Source organism: Equus quagga, chromosome 13 (assembly GCF_021613505.1).
Source record: "Equus quagga isolate Etosha38 chromosome 13, UCLA_HA_Equagga_1.0, whole genome shotgun sequence".
In the NCBI taxonomy this organism is placed as follows: Eukaryota; Metazoa; Chordata; class Mammalia; order Perissodactyla; family Equidae; genus Equus; species Equus quagga.
In genome coordinates this window covers 14,644,335-14,659,757 of record NC_060279.1, presented here as the reverse complement: position 1 = coordinate 14,659,757, position 15,423 = coordinate 14,644,335, and the positions used below count along the sequence as shown (strand labels likewise).

The following is a 15,423-nucleotide window of genomic DNA, read 5'->3' as shown; positions in this document are numbered from 1 at the left end:
TGTGCTCCTCTTCGGCAGCCTAGGGCTTTGCCACTTCAGATCCTTGGCACGGACATGGCACTGCTCATCAAGCCATGCTGAGGCGGCATCCCACATGCCACAACTAGAAGGACCCACAACTAAAAATATACAACTATGTACCAGGGGCTTTGGGGAGAAAAAGAAAAAATGAAATCTTTAAAACACTGAGAAAGATGCAACTTACGTATTCTAGCTAGTTAGGTAGGGCTTGCAATTTTTATTCAACAGATATGAGCACTTTACGTGATTACCACTGTGTATATATTGATGACATTTTCTTGCTATCAAGAGGCAGATGGTAATGGGAGTGTGCTAACTGCTGTGTTAGGGGTAATACAGGATGAATTAGAGAATAAACAAGGGGCACCTAAACCAGTATTTGGGGGAAGGGAATTAAGGAAGGTTTCAGTGAAGTTCTGCCTAAAAAACTAAGGCCTTAAGAACAAATAAGAATTAGTAGAGAATGAAAATGGGGCAAGGGAAATGCACATTCCAGAAAAGTCCAAGAATATGCAAAAGAGTACAATGTGTAGATTGGGAGGGGTTTCTCCCAGTTTCTGCTCAGGTGACAGGCTATAATTTTCCCTACCATTTAGAAGAGCCCACAAGCAAACCAGGTCTTCTCTGAATCCAGGCCACAGAGAGATAGGTATTCAAGGCAAGAGTTTCCTCTTTTTCAGTCAATAGCAGTCTTCCCAGATTCAGAACTCACATCTTCATCCCAGGTGGCTAATGCCAGCAGAATCTTCATACCATAAGATTTTACTCTGACCTTGGTAAGGACAATGCAGCAGAATAGTCCATTATCTTTATGCATTCAAATGCTTCCTTACACTGCCAACAAAAGACCATTTTCAAGACCTGAGGTCACAGGGAAACTGGGTTTTATATCATTACTTTAGGCATTAACTAATGGTATGAACTATGCAAACCCTTTCTTCATAGTTTTCTTCAGAGAATGAAAATTAAGTTTACTTCCAATCTTTGTTTTGAGGATTGGAGGGTTAGAAAACTTCCTTAAATATAAGAAAGTCATTTGAAAAAAGGAACCAAACTAAGCTTCTAGAAATTTTAAGACCAGTACTGTACTGTGGTTTTCCCTGGGCCAATGTTGTCACTCAAAGTCACAATGTACCTAGTTTCTAGAGACCCTAGTTCCTACTTTCAAGCTGATGACTTAATAAATTTTCCCTTCCAAAGGATTATAATAACATGAACAGAAAACAAACTGTTTTAGGCAGCAATGATCTCAAATACAGATGTTCTTGAGCATGCATTCTTTTTTTTGGAAGATTAGCCCTGAGCTAACTGCTGCCAATCCACCTGTTTTTGCTGAGGAAGACTGCCCCTGAGCTAACATCTGTGCCCATCTTCCTCTACTTTATATGTGGGATGCCTACCACAACATGGCTTGACAAGCAGTGTCACATCCACACCTGGGATCTGAACTGGTGAACCCCGGGCCGCCAAAGCGGAACATGCGAACTTAACTGCTGCGCCACCGGGTTGGCCCCTCGAGCATGCATTCTTACTGGGGGCAAAAATTGGTTATTGGGGGCAAAAAACTCTTAACTTTTCATATGTATAAAGTCCAAAAATATAAAGTTCATGAACAGACATACAGTATATGGCTGGTATTGAAATTTTACAGGGGTAGGCGATTAGAAAAAAAATTATCTAAAATAGCTCTTTAGGGAGGTGAGAATGAAAAATTTGAGAAACACTGCTGTAGATTCTTCTGCTAGGTTGGGAATACCTACATTAATTCCACTTGAGTGATAATTCAAAATCCCTGGATAAAACAGAAAGTCATGGTGATTCTATTTCTAACCAGTGTATTTGCGAACGGCTCCCAATCTTTGGCCTTTGTTTCTCCTAGCAGAAGTCACGAAAATTGTTCTAGTGTAAGGAAAATTCTAGGATTCAAAAAAAAGCGTATGAATTATTAAGTTTACAACACACACAGATGGTACAAACCAAGAAAGTAAATTTATTTAAATTACTAAAATAGCTTTTAAAGTCATTTACAGATTAGCTGCTACAATTATTTTTCCTGAAAGATATAAGTAACATTAATTACTTTAAAATTATTTTGGTCAGTGAAACATTTAATAAAAACATTTGCTTCTCCATATAATATATATGTATAAAATGAGCCTTTTAAAAAACCTTGTTTTAGAATCCTCTATAAATCAGATGATTTGACTTTTGACAGTCAGGAAGAAATTATAATAAGGGATGTGAATTTATGAACACTGGTAGTCCTAGTGGGAAGAAACTAGACCACACTCTACTACCAGTCGCGGGATCCTCACAAGGTAAATGATGAAGGCAATAACTGGCTCTGGTACTCTAAAAACAAAATTTTCATTTAAAGGTTCGTAGACAATAAAAAAACACGGTGGATCTAGAATTTTAAGATACTAAGAAAACCAAAGCAGTTGGTAGATAAGCTCAGTTATAGATGCAAAGTTACAACCAAAATACTATAATAGTCCAGTAATGTACAGTAGTACCTTTTAACATTCTTCATATATGGTAAAGTTTACTTTCTTTTTGGCTTGAGGCACTCAATAAAATCTATCACGTGCATAGTAAATCCTTACTTTTGTTATAAGAGCATCATTCAAGGACTTAGACTGTAACAAGTGGACACACAGAAAATTAAATCCTTCTTCAACAGCCCAGAAAAGCTGGTTAACAAATGGTTTACCAATTCCTGAAACTGTATTTCTTGATTCAAAACAACAGCTTCAGGATATGTCCAAAATAAACTGCTCTGAATTTACCCATGCAGAAGAGTCAAATGAACAAATATACAAAATTTCATGATGTACATGCTTCGAAATCCTTGGGAGGACCAAAAATTTCTTAGAGGGGAAAAAAAACCATGTGAAAAACAAATCCCAAGAGAATTCTCTGAGAAAGGAGTTCACATGACCATGTTTGACTAATCTAAGTCTCAGTGGCTTAACATTTCACCTTGAAGACTGTTTTTTTCCTCCTTTCCTACCCCATTTCACAATTTCTCTCTTTTCTTTTGCTTCCTCCTCCCCGCCCTCCAAAAACAAAGGAAAAAAAATTCAAACACACACTCAGATGACCTTTCATTACTTTTGTTCCTATAAGCGGAAGCTGACTAAGGAAATCACACCTAAATGATGTAAAAGAGAACAAAATGGGAAAACCCATGGTTGCATTTAGAGAGCTGTCTAACAACTCAACAAACTCAAAGACCTAAGATAAAAAATTGGGAAGATTCATAGGAAGGAGCCTACTCTCTCCCACTGGTCATATCACAGCGATGATTCGCCCCAGAATCTGAAGGGATCCTCTGTGGGACTGCAGATCATTTACAGTCCTCAAATACCATTAACAGAGAGCTCATGGAAATAAACGATTCTCTCAAATAACAGATCATTAGGTTATATATATGGATGTTCCAGGTTTCCATAAGAACTTAACTTCCTTCAAAAAGAAACCAGTTCTTTCAAAAAGAGCTCTGAATCCTGTCTCTGGTTGGAAAGTCTGAAAAGTTCTCAGAACTTGAGACATGATTTTCTCTTCCGTCACCCCTTACAAGCAGATGCCCCCTTTCAGGGCATTTTCAGGTTGTATAGGCAGGACTAAGTGAGAAATTCGGCTCCAGAGCCCACTCAATTTGTCTGGGTCCATGTGTTTGTAGGAGTTGGGTGTGTCAGAGTTGGTGAACTTGACTTTGAGGAAATCCCTCACTTTCTCTTCAATTTCCTTTAGGCCTAGACTGGTTTCAAGTGTCTTCTCCTCCAACAAGACAGTCAGGACTAAGGCTACGTCTTTGAAAGCTGCATTTTCATGGTCACAATACTTATAGAAGATCAAAGTGGAGCCTGCAGGCAGCGACTCGAAGCGGTGCACCACAGCTGCATTCTGGCCATTTCTGAATCCATTGCTCAGTTCCTGATCCACCTCTAGTTTGACAGCATCGCTGTCTTGAGTAGCTTTGCCTGCCCCATCAATCCTGATGGCACGGACACTGTGGACGGAAGAATAGGCATCAGCAATTTGTTCACTCAGGCACTTGAGTGCTTGTTCAGCATCTTGAGCAGCAGTGAGCAGCAAGATAGCAGGCTGAGGCCGAGGTTGGGAGCTATTAAGATGTTTCTCCAGGAATGTTAGGCTCCTTTTCCACAGCTTCTCATCTTGACCTTGGTACTTCTTCATAAGTTGTTTCATCCGGTTCTGGAACTCTTGAACAGCAGTGGTTTCCACCTCAGGAGTAGGAGAGAGCCAAAAGCTCCCAAGGGCAAGAGCAGCTATCAGAACGAGTAGCAACCACCACTTCGTCTTGACAAAAGGTGCATTTTTGGGCTGTCCAGTCACTTCTGCACAGGAAAACAAAATGACAGATATAAATATTATTTTATTAGATTCAGGTGACTTTTAAAACCAATACTAATCTTTATAAACATTAGATAAATGAGGAAGAAATTTAAAGAAAGGAGTTGATAATTTACTTTCTTAAAGAAATAATTTCTCACAGGTTTTCAAGAAAATCTCACTGATAGGTTTTAAGTTATACGTATAAGTATGCATAAGTCTCTTCAATGTCAAAATGATAAAAGTCTTAAGAGGAAAAAGCAGGATTTAAATATATGAAATGGCATAAGCAGGTCAAAAATGATATAATTTATAAAGCAAAACTATTGCTACTACTGCTAATATTTGGGAGGTAACCAATATTAAAAGATACTTTACAAAATATTTTTTAATTTAGAATCTCAGAGTTCACATGGTTAATTATCCAAGGTGGAATTTTTTAAAGCACATAAAGGAATAAAGAAAAGGATGCACTATAAGTGAGCGTCTTCAACGTATTAGGATAGCTAGCCGTCCCTGTAATTACATGGATGCCTATTTTTTTTTTTTTTTTGAAGATTTTTTTATTTTTTCCTTTTTCTCCCCAAAGCCCCCCGGTACATAGTTGTATATTCTTTGTTGTGGGTTCTTCCAGTTGTGGCATGTGGGACGCTGCCTCAGCGTGGTCTGATGAGCAGTGCCATGTCCACACCCAGGATTCGAACCAACGAAACACTGGGCCGCCTGCAGCGGAGCGCGCGAACTTAACCACTCGGCCACGGGGCCAGCCCCAATGGATGCTTATTTTTTGTGGCATGCAAGTTAATTCCGGTAAAATTTAGTTTGCAACTCATCTCTAATTATTATTGGCAATAATTTACTTTCATCTAGTGCTTTTCAGTTTATAAAGCACTTTCTTATATACTTCATTTAATCATTCAATATGATAGCAACAATGGTACTATTACACCTTCTATTTATTGATTGACTGCTTTAGGATAATAATTGTACTACGGACCTTTTAGAGCAACAGTTCTCAAAGTGTGGTTGGTGGGGTACCTCGAGATTCTTTCACGGGGGTCCTTGAGGTTAAATGTATTCTCATAGCACTAAGACAACAGTTGACTTTTTGTACCATGTTGACATTTGCATTGATGGTGCAAAAAGCCACGGTGGAAAACGATGGCTGCTTTAGCATGAATCACACGGCAGTGGCACAAACTGGACTAGTGTAGTCTTTGTATCCTTCATGGCCACACATTCAAGGTTATCAGTGTCACCTAAGAATGTCTTTCATGAAGCAGTTAAAATTATTTACCTTATTAAAACTCAACCTCTGTGTAGAAATCTTAAGAGTCTGTGTGAAGAACTGGGAAGCATACACAAAGCACTGCCGTGGCATGGCACCGTACAACAGTCGCCTCAAGGAAAAGAACTTTGCGCAACTGAGCTGTAAACTGAACTAGTGCTTTTTTCATGATATTTTTGCTTGAAAGAACCAGTGACAAACTATGATTAGTCAGACTTCCGTATTTGGCAGACATTTTTTTGAAAATGAATAAAGTGAGCCTACTGCTTCTAGGAAGAAAACGGACAATATCTGTTACCAATTATAAAATTCAAGATTTCAAGTGAAAATTAGAATTGTATAAATCTTGTGTCTGCCACCATGAGCCTGACAGCTCCAGTACTAAAGACATTTTTGTCTTCAGATTGAGGTGCTATTAACAAATGTGATTTACACTGTATTACAAAATGTGTCAACATATGGAAGATCTATGTGACTTAGTGAACCAATATTTCCCAAATGACCAGCATATGTGACATTCCATTCAAGGTACAAGACCAATGGATTTTTATGTAATATAATACAAAAAGTTCATTAACATAATTTCAGATTTCACATTTCAAATAACATTTAGAAACTACCACTTGTTGAGTTTGAGTTTTAGAGAGTATCAAAAGAGACACCCACAATTATCTGAAGACAATTAAAATTCTACATATCTGTATAAAGCTGGATTTTCTGTAGATACTTCAATCAAAACAATCTATTTTAACAGACTGAATGCAGAAGCAGATACGAGAATCCAGCTCCATTTTATTAAGTCAGACATTAAAGAGATTAGAAAAAATATAAAACAATTTGTCACTCTTCTAAATTATTTAAAAATAAATTAATAAATATTTTTTAAAATCTTCAACTTTAATTTTAAGGTAAATATGGACAGGTATAACCTATATTTTATTTTCGGGTACTTACTAATTTTGCTGGTGGAAAGTGGTACTGAGACCAAAAAGTTTGAGAATCACTGTTATTTTCTTAGTACTCATGCAGGATAATAAACAGGATTAGAGAATTAAAGAAATTTGCCCCAAGGCTGTACAGAAGGTAAGTGGTCCAATCTAATTCAAATATAGGTCTGTAGACTCTAAAATCCGTGGTAATCCCATTATGTCATGCTATGTGTTGTCTTTCTTTTGACTCAGCCAGGTTCACTCAGTTGATAGTATCAGTCATTTACTTATTAACTTTTACTTTTGATCTTATGGACAGTGAAGTGAAGGAGAAAAACCAGCTGCTGTTTCATAGAGTTTGTCCTTAAAGAATTTTTCTGCTCGTAAGATATCTACTTTTTCCTCTGAAGTGCTTAAAATACAGTTCTTCAAATAGCATTAAGTTATTTCGCTGTCAAAAAACTGAAAAACAATTATGGATCACCGATTTTAGAGACTCAATAAGAACTGAAGAGACAAACTTACGTTGGCTGGAGGTTGACGGAGACTGGTTCCAAAGTTCTGATTTCTGAACGCTGTCATCTAATGATAGGAGTGATAAAGACGATCAATTTATGTTTCACAATTTAAGTATTTCCAATAGAGAAAGAAAACACAAATTCCACCAAGAGAAAATAGGCAGAAATCAGCCAGAAACAGAAGAAAGAGCAGAAGATCTGAGCGCCCATTAAATTGACAGCTCCTCGAGAAACAAGGCCAATTTCTTTCATAATTATTTGCAGCATGTAGAGGTGAAGTACAAAGCATGCTCTTAATACATGAGTTTTGTGAGAGAAAGCCTTTAAGTATTTGACCCAAATTATTTAATGGGAGTGGTGAAACTTTTGGGACAAATAAGAAGACAAAGAAAATAAGCACAACTATAATAAAAGGAAACATATTATACCATCTGAAAAATTGCCATGTGGAAAACTCTTGCCTGGTGATGATGCTGTAAAGACGGGAAAAAGGACAAAATATGGATTATGGATTCCTGAGCTATCCGGATAAGGAGTTTTCACATAAAACTCAATCTTAATCCTCACGATTTTCTACCTCAAATTGATTCAAATATTTCTTCTGGTACTTCTAACTATTTCAAATATCAGTAATATAAATTACATTAAAAAAACTTCACCATTTCTGTTAATAGACAAGTAATTCTGTTTTAGATTTGGGTTAAACAACAGATTTCAAAAATACCTTTCTCACAACTCCATCAAATCTCTACTTCCATCATTACTTTAGAAAACAAATTAAAAACTATCCCCACTCTTTCCTTTTTCCCTCCATCCTTGTGGGCCTGGCTGCAGATCTTAACATCTAAGAGAGAGGAAATGGAAGGACAGGGTTCAGAAGGTGAAGAGGCTGAGTTACCCATCTGTAGGACCTACATTTACCAATACTGCCATCTATAACTCGCCTGGAGTTTTGCAACTTTTGTATATATAAATGATCTTCCTGGTGGATTTTCCTGGTGTTTACCAAAGCTTTCACTTGAGAAACACTGGACTAAACTGGAGGAATAAAATTAGCACTGCTAAGATACAGTCTTAGTTTTGGTCATATGACAAAGAACCTCAAATGAAACAAAATGGCATCAAGCTTAAGTCTAAAGACATACTGTTTTACAATTACTAGTTTAGCCTAGGAAACGACATCATTTAGGAGCTTCAAAGCTGGTCTCCAAAGTTACAACTGTATTACTATAAAAAAAAAATTCATCAGATAATGTTTATCCTGAATACTTCACTCCATGATTGCAAAGATCAAATGAGATAATACTATAGGAAAATTCTATACTATGATGGTATTAATGATGAAAAATAGCTAAATAATAGTTATGTAACATACGCAGTATTTATACATCTCATAGAACATAAAATTAAGAAAACAAAATTAACACAAACAAGGGCTGGCCCAGTGGCGTAGTGATTAAGTTTGCACACTCCCCTTTGGCGGCCCAGGGTTCCCAGGTTTGAATCCTGGGTGTGGACCTACACAGTGGTGGCTCATCAAGCCATGCTGTATGGCGTCCCACGCACAAAATAGAGGAACACTGGCATAGATGTTAGCTCAGGGACAATCTTCCTCAAGAAAAAAAAGGAAGACTGGCAATAGATGTTAGCTCAGGGACAATCTTCCTCAAGAAAAAAAAATTAACACAAACAAAATTAAGAAAACAATTCCATTCAAAATTGCATGAAAAAGAATAAATACTTAGGAATAAACTTAACCAAGGAGGTGAAAGACTTGTACTTGAAAACTAGAAAAAAACTGACGAAAGAAACTAAAGTAGACACAAATAAATGGAAAGACATTCCACGTTCATAGATTGGAGAAATAATATTCTTAAAATGTCCATACTCCCCAAAGCAATCTACAGATTCAGTGCAATCCCTATCACAATTCCAATAGCATTTTTTATAGAGATAGAAAACAATCCTAAAATTCATATGGAACCACAAAAGACCTCAAATAGCCAAAGAAATTTTGAATAAGAGGAACAAACCTAGAGGCATCACACTTCCTGATTTCAAATACATTACAAAGCTAGAGTAATCAAAACAGTATGGTACTGACATAAAAACAGACACAGAGACCAAGAAAAGAGAATAGAGTCCAGAAACGGACACGCAGATGCGGTCATCTGATCTTCAACAAGGGTGCCAAGATCACACAATGGAGAAAGGATAGTCTCTTCAATAAACGGCGCTGGGAAAACTGAATATCCATACGCACAAGAATAAAACTGGCCCCTAATCTTACACCACACACAAAAATCAACTCAAAGTGGATTAGAGACTGAAACATAAGTACAGAAACATAAGACTCCCAGAAGTAACACGGGAAACGCTTCTTGAGGTTGGTCTTCGCAATGATTTCCTGGATATGACAGCAAAAGCACAGGCAACAAAAGCAAAAATAGACGACGGGATTATGACAAACTAAAAAAGCACAATGAAACAGGTGATCGAAATCACAATGAGATATCACCTCATACCTGTTAGAATGGCTATTACCAAACAAACAAAAGAGTTAGGTATGTGGAGAGGATGTGGAGAAAAGGGAACCCCTGTAGACCGTTGGTGGGACTATAAGTTGGAAAAGCCACTACGGAGGTTTCTCAAAAAATCAAAAATGGAACTACCATATGAACTAGCAATCCCACTTTTGGATATACATCTGAGCAAATTGAAATTAGCATCCTGAAGAGATATCTGAATGCCCATGTTCACTACAATAATATTCACAATAGCCAAGACATGAAAGCAACCACTGATGGATAAATGGATAAAGAAAATGTGGTATATATACATACAATGGAATATTACTCGGCCTTAAAAAAGATGGAAATCCTGCCATGTGCAACAACACAGAGGACATTAGGCGAAGTGAAATAAGCCAGACACAGATGGACAAATACTTCAGGATACCATTTATGTGAGGAATCTAAAACAGTCAAATTCATAGAAGCAGGGAGCAGAACGGTGGTTGCCAGGGGCTGAGGGAGGGGGAGACAAGGAGGTATTAGTCAAAGGCTACAGAGTTTCAGTCATACAAGGTGAAGAAGTCCTAGAAATCCACCGCAGAGCACAGTGACCCATAGCTAACAACACTGTACTGTATATTTAAAAATTTGTTAAGAGAGTAGATCTCATGTTAAGCATTCTTATCACACATGCAAAAAAAAAATAATAAACAGAGGGTGGGAGGAAACTTTTGGGGGTGATAGATATGTTTATAGTATAGATTATGGTGATGGCTTCACAGGTGTATACTTATCTCCAAACTCATCAAGTTCTATCCATTAAATACATAAGCTATTTATACATTAAATGTATGTCAATCATACCTCAAAAAAATGGTTTAAAAAAAAACCCCATGAGGATGGCAAGTGAAAGAGCATGAGAAACAGTCTTTTAGTTTAGAAAAAAAAAATCCATCAAGATAACGTTTATCTTGAATACCTTACTCCATGATTGCAAAGATCAAATGAGATAATACACGAAAAGCTGTTATGTGCTCTTCTATGATTTTAATGATGAAAACTGACCAAATCACAGTTATTATATAACGTATGTAATATTTATAATATTCATAGAACACAAACTTAGCAGGGTATATACTGCTGAAGCAGGGCAGTGTTAAAAAGGTAATGTCTATCCCTCTTATTAAAAACATTATTAGAGATAGTAACAAAATTCCCTAAAATAAAGATCTTTTTAAAAGCTAAAGCTCAAGTTTTCAAGTCTGAAGAGTATGGTAACAATTAATCGCTCTAAAAGTCAAGAGCAGAGGGCACAAATCTTGCATAGTTATTATTATTGGTTATTACACACTATCTTGTTAATAATAAGCATTAATAATTATGTCGTATTTAGACTTAAAAAACTATGTTTACATATATAATAAGCTCATTAGAATAAATGAGTTATAGGCACTATTATCTCTACTTTAAAGGTAAGAAAATTGAGGTTCACAAAGGTTAAGTGACTTTACCAAGATCACTCAATTAGTAAGTAAAAGAGCTGGAACTGGGACCCAAGAGCCCTAACTCCAAACTCCCCTCTTTTTTCTACACCACTTTTAGAGACAGGTTCCAAAGCACACAATCTCCCTCACAGACACACACACACGCACACACAAAAATGAACTGTGACCATTACTGCTTTAATGATGGAAAAACAAAGTCATCGAGGTTATCTTGTCCAATTAGTCATTTCATAAGCAAGAGAGATATAATGGGGATTTTTATTATATTATCTAAATAAAAGTAAGGGGATGCCTGATGACCTCGAGACCCACTATGGTTGCGATGAGTAAAAGTTAAGGGGCACTTAAGGCATGGATTCGTTTTACACTGTCAAGGGTTAATGTGGACGCATTGCTACAGAAAGTATGATAGACTGAGTTCAGAGTGTGATTACTACATCACATCTATCTATGGTATTTCCTAAATTCTTTTACATTGAATTCATCCTAAACCTAAACACAAAAATACAGTTTGTGGATTTCACCCTTTATTGCTTAAAATAATAGATACACAGAGCTGCTCTAAATAGTTATTTATATACAAGTAAACAAAGTCTGCTAAAAATAAAACACATACTGTCAAAAGAGTAGAAATTCATTATCATGTACAAATTGTACTGCTGCTAGATAGAGCTGACAACTTGTCAAGTCCAGACTCACCATCCATGGGTCTTCTTGCACCACTATCTACACTTTACACCCAGTCCACCTCCTGCCAGTCCAAGCAGGTGGAAATAACTAAACTAGTAATCATAGCTGTCCTTTATTAATGAAATCACAAACAACCTAAATGCTTATCTGAAGAACTAAATATTTTTACATGTTAAATAAGCCATAAAAACAGCAAATAAAATTATTTCAATAACAGTAGAGATTTATTAACTTACTTTGCACCCTCGTCCTTTTTCTTGTGGTTTGTTCAACGCATTGCTGAGGGGTTTTTTGATATGCCGAGCCTGAAGCAAACACATACACCAAGATACTATTTCACATACTTTGACAATGTATACCATGCTCCAGTGCTGTAAGGTAAATTTATCAGAAAGACAAAACAAAGTTGGGGAGGAAAACAACAAAAGCAATAGGTTCAGAAGTAGAAGATAATGTCAAAAGATAACATCAGTGAGGATGAACCACTTCCCACAGCAAAAAAGGCAGCAAATAAACACACAATCACCTAACAGACAAATCCATGCACAAGTCCTTTGCTCTGGTCTATGAGAATGACTGGGTTCAATAAAACTTGAACTTGATTTCAACGTCGTTTACAAAGAAAAAGTTAACCATTTACTCTTGCCAATAAACTACTTCTGGTAAAACAGTCCTGAACACATGTCCACATCACAGAGTAACTATCACATACAGTACCAATGTGTGGTGCATTAAAAGGCAAAGAGGGTAAAATGACCTAAAATCCTATTCAAACTTTTTGTTGCAGAATAAGACAGGGTTAGAATTGGTTGACTGATAAAAGAACGGATAATCAACCACTTACTTAGCACTGAAGGTTGCTTATCAAGAGCTGTGAAGTCTCGATCTGGAACAGAAAACAGAGATAAGCTCATAGAATACCTGGAAACAAAAACAATGAAGATGTTTCATCGACATTTTACTTGTTTACTATGGACACTATAAACCAATAGTTAAAAAAAAAATCAAACTTTTCATTCATCTGTCCCAAACATATTATATATATATATGTTTCCCCCCTTTTCCAAATTTCAAAATGTTCAGGAATTAGATAAGAAGCAGTCAGCTTTAGGATCAATAACATCAAAATAATGGCTAAATGTACTGAATGTTTACAGGCTATCAAGGATAATTTTACTTAATTCTCACACTTTATGCGGTGGATACTATTATTCTCATTTTAAAAACAAGGAAAGTGAAATTGATAATTCGCCCAAGATTATATATCTAAAACTAGCAGTGCTGAGATACAAACCCAGGCAGTCCACATGTAACAGTATATACTATATAAGCAAATCTGTGGACATTGCGAAGTAGTTATGGAGTGAAAGATGCTACTTCAAGTTTTAGAATGGCATTTAAGGACAACTGCAAAATGATACAATGAGACAATTAGGAAATGATATTACAAACAATTATAACAAGGTAAATTTCCAGACATGCCCTGAAGAAACGTTACTTCTACCCCTTGATACAAGTATCAAAGTAAATTTATTTTCAACTTTATTTTTTTCTAAATACAAATGCAATATATGCTAGCTGTAAAAGAAAGGCACCATTCTACAAATGTATAACTTAAAATTCATAAACATCTATTATGTACCTACTGTGTACAAAACATTACATGTAGGGACTCCATGGTGAATAAGACAGACAGATGCATATTCTTAGATTTGTTTTCAGTCTACACTAACAAAATACTTTTTAAAAAAGTAGACACATGCTTTTTTAAGTTGTCTTTCATCAATTCTAAGAAATACTTTTTTAAAAACACTTCTGGGGCTGCATCTTATAATCAATGGTATGTCATGGTTTAACTAGATGGTCTTTCTTTCGCTGTGATACATAAAATCAATGGTATCTTAGGTTCAAGGAAATATATCCTGATCATCTATTCATTAATATACAAAGAACTTTCATAACGAAAAGTATTTCACTGCATGAGTGTAGCATAATTTATATAGGGAGATACATTTAAGAGCTTCCAAAGATCAAAGATTTAGAATAACAAAAGGCAAACATATAAGATGATTAATATTCCACTAATGATTTATGTTGGAGCTTTAGAGATTACATATATATATATTTACATTTTGAGATTACATATATATATGGTGGAATTCTATGAACATAGTGACTATAAAACTGATTTCCAAAGACTTTTTTTTAAAAAATAGTCTCCTATTTTAAAAATGATGATCTTGAAGGAAACAAAAGGTCATTGAAGATTCTACATATGAGGATATTTTTGGTTAATTAATAATTAATACAAATTCTGGGACTTGATTTGAAAAAGGAAAAAGAAAAAACAGTATCATTTCTGCTTAACCTAAGAAATACACATCCTTTGTAGATAACCTGCAAAATACAGAAAAAAAGCAAAAGAAAAATGTCATCAATGATTCTACCATCCTGAACAGACCATTGTTAGCATTTTAGTAATTACTTTCCAATCCTTTTGGTGTGTTATATTTTCTCAACACTTTAATATGAAAATTTTCAAAGTTGTAAGTAAAGCTGTAAGACTTTTATATACCGAGCACCTAGCTTACCATTAATTTTTTACTATACCTGGTTTATCACTTATTTATTCATCCTTCCAAACTTTTGCAATAGTGTTGAAATCATACTGCATATAAAATTTTATATCCTTATTAGAATATGTCCATATAAGTAGGCTCAAACTACTGCATCAGTTAAACTAAAAACAATCAACAAATTTATACTAGAAGCAAGGATATTCAACAAATCACAGAAAGCAGTACATTTTTGCTTTTTAAATTCTAATTCAAGGTTTGCTACAGAGATGATGAATTCAAGAAGCAAATTCAAGATGCAGGATGAGATTTTTCACATTCATCATACCTCTTTTTCAACATTTACATTTAACTGCAAAAGAGGATCTTCAAAAACAACAGCAGCATTTGACCATGCACACAGTCTAAGATGTAACACGGTAAACACGGCTTCACTCACTTTGTGCTAACTGCCAAGGCGATTCTGAATGCTGACTTGATGATCTGCTGGTTTGACCTAAAAAGTAAAAAAGGAATACAGTGCAGTATAAAGCATATTTAACTTCTTAAACACACATTTTACAAGAGAACAATGAATAACCACAAGAGTAAAAATATTCAGATAAATCCCAGGGAATTGAACACTTGGGTGTATAATTTATTTTAAAAAATAGCTTCTAAAGAGTTATGTTGTATCTAAAAAATTAATTATCCACTTTTTTTTAATTAAAGATTGGCACCTGAGCTAACAACTGTTGCCAGTCTTTTTTTTTTCCCCCTTCTTCTTCTCCCCAAGCCCCTCAGTACATAGTTGTATATTCCAGTTGTGAGTGCTTCTGGTTGTGACATGTGGGACAGCACCTCAGCATGGCCTGATGAGCAGTGCCACATCCATGCCCAAGATCCGAATCAGTGAAACCCTGGGCCACTGACATGGAGCACGCGAACTTAACCACTTGGCCATGGGGCCGGCCCCTCTAACCACTTTTTAAAGAAAAAATATGTAAGATATAGAACATGGCATGAGGTAAGGGAGATAATGAAA

The 15,423-nt window shown here is 35.8% G+C and overlaps 1 protein-coding gene across 4 annotated transcripts in view; it reads right to left on the bottom strand.

Annotated features, from left to right (window-relative positions):
• Nucleotides 1-1,991: 1,991 nt before the first annotated feature.
• TOR1AIP1 (torsin 1A interacting protein 1) overlaps nucleotides 1,992-15,423 on the bottom strand; it is a 35,246-nt gene continuing 21,814 nt past the window's right edge. For 2 of the 4 annotated variants that reach the window (XM_046681704.1, XM_046681705.1), the window contains exons 7-12: nucleotides 14,839-14,895; nucleotides 12,668-12,709; nucleotides 12,060-12,128; nucleotides 7,544-7,588; nucleotides 7,123-7,179; nucleotides 1,992-4,385 (exon numbers count right to left, since the gene is read on the bottom strand). In XM_046681704.1, the coding sequence (XP_046537660.1) occupies nucleotides 3,598-4,385; nucleotides 7,123-7,179; nucleotides 7,544-7,588; nucleotides 12,060-12,128; nucleotides 12,668-12,709; nucleotides 14,839-14,895 (1,058 nt within the window). In that variant the 3' untranslated portion in view covers nucleotides 1,992-3,597. The remainder of the gene's footprint in view (nucleotides 4,386-7,122; nucleotides 7,180-7,543; nucleotides 7,589-12,059; nucleotides 12,129-12,667; nucleotides 12,710-14,838; nucleotides 14,896-15,423) is intronic. The other 2 variants (XM_046681706.1, XM_046681707.1) reach the window with 1 other exon arrangement.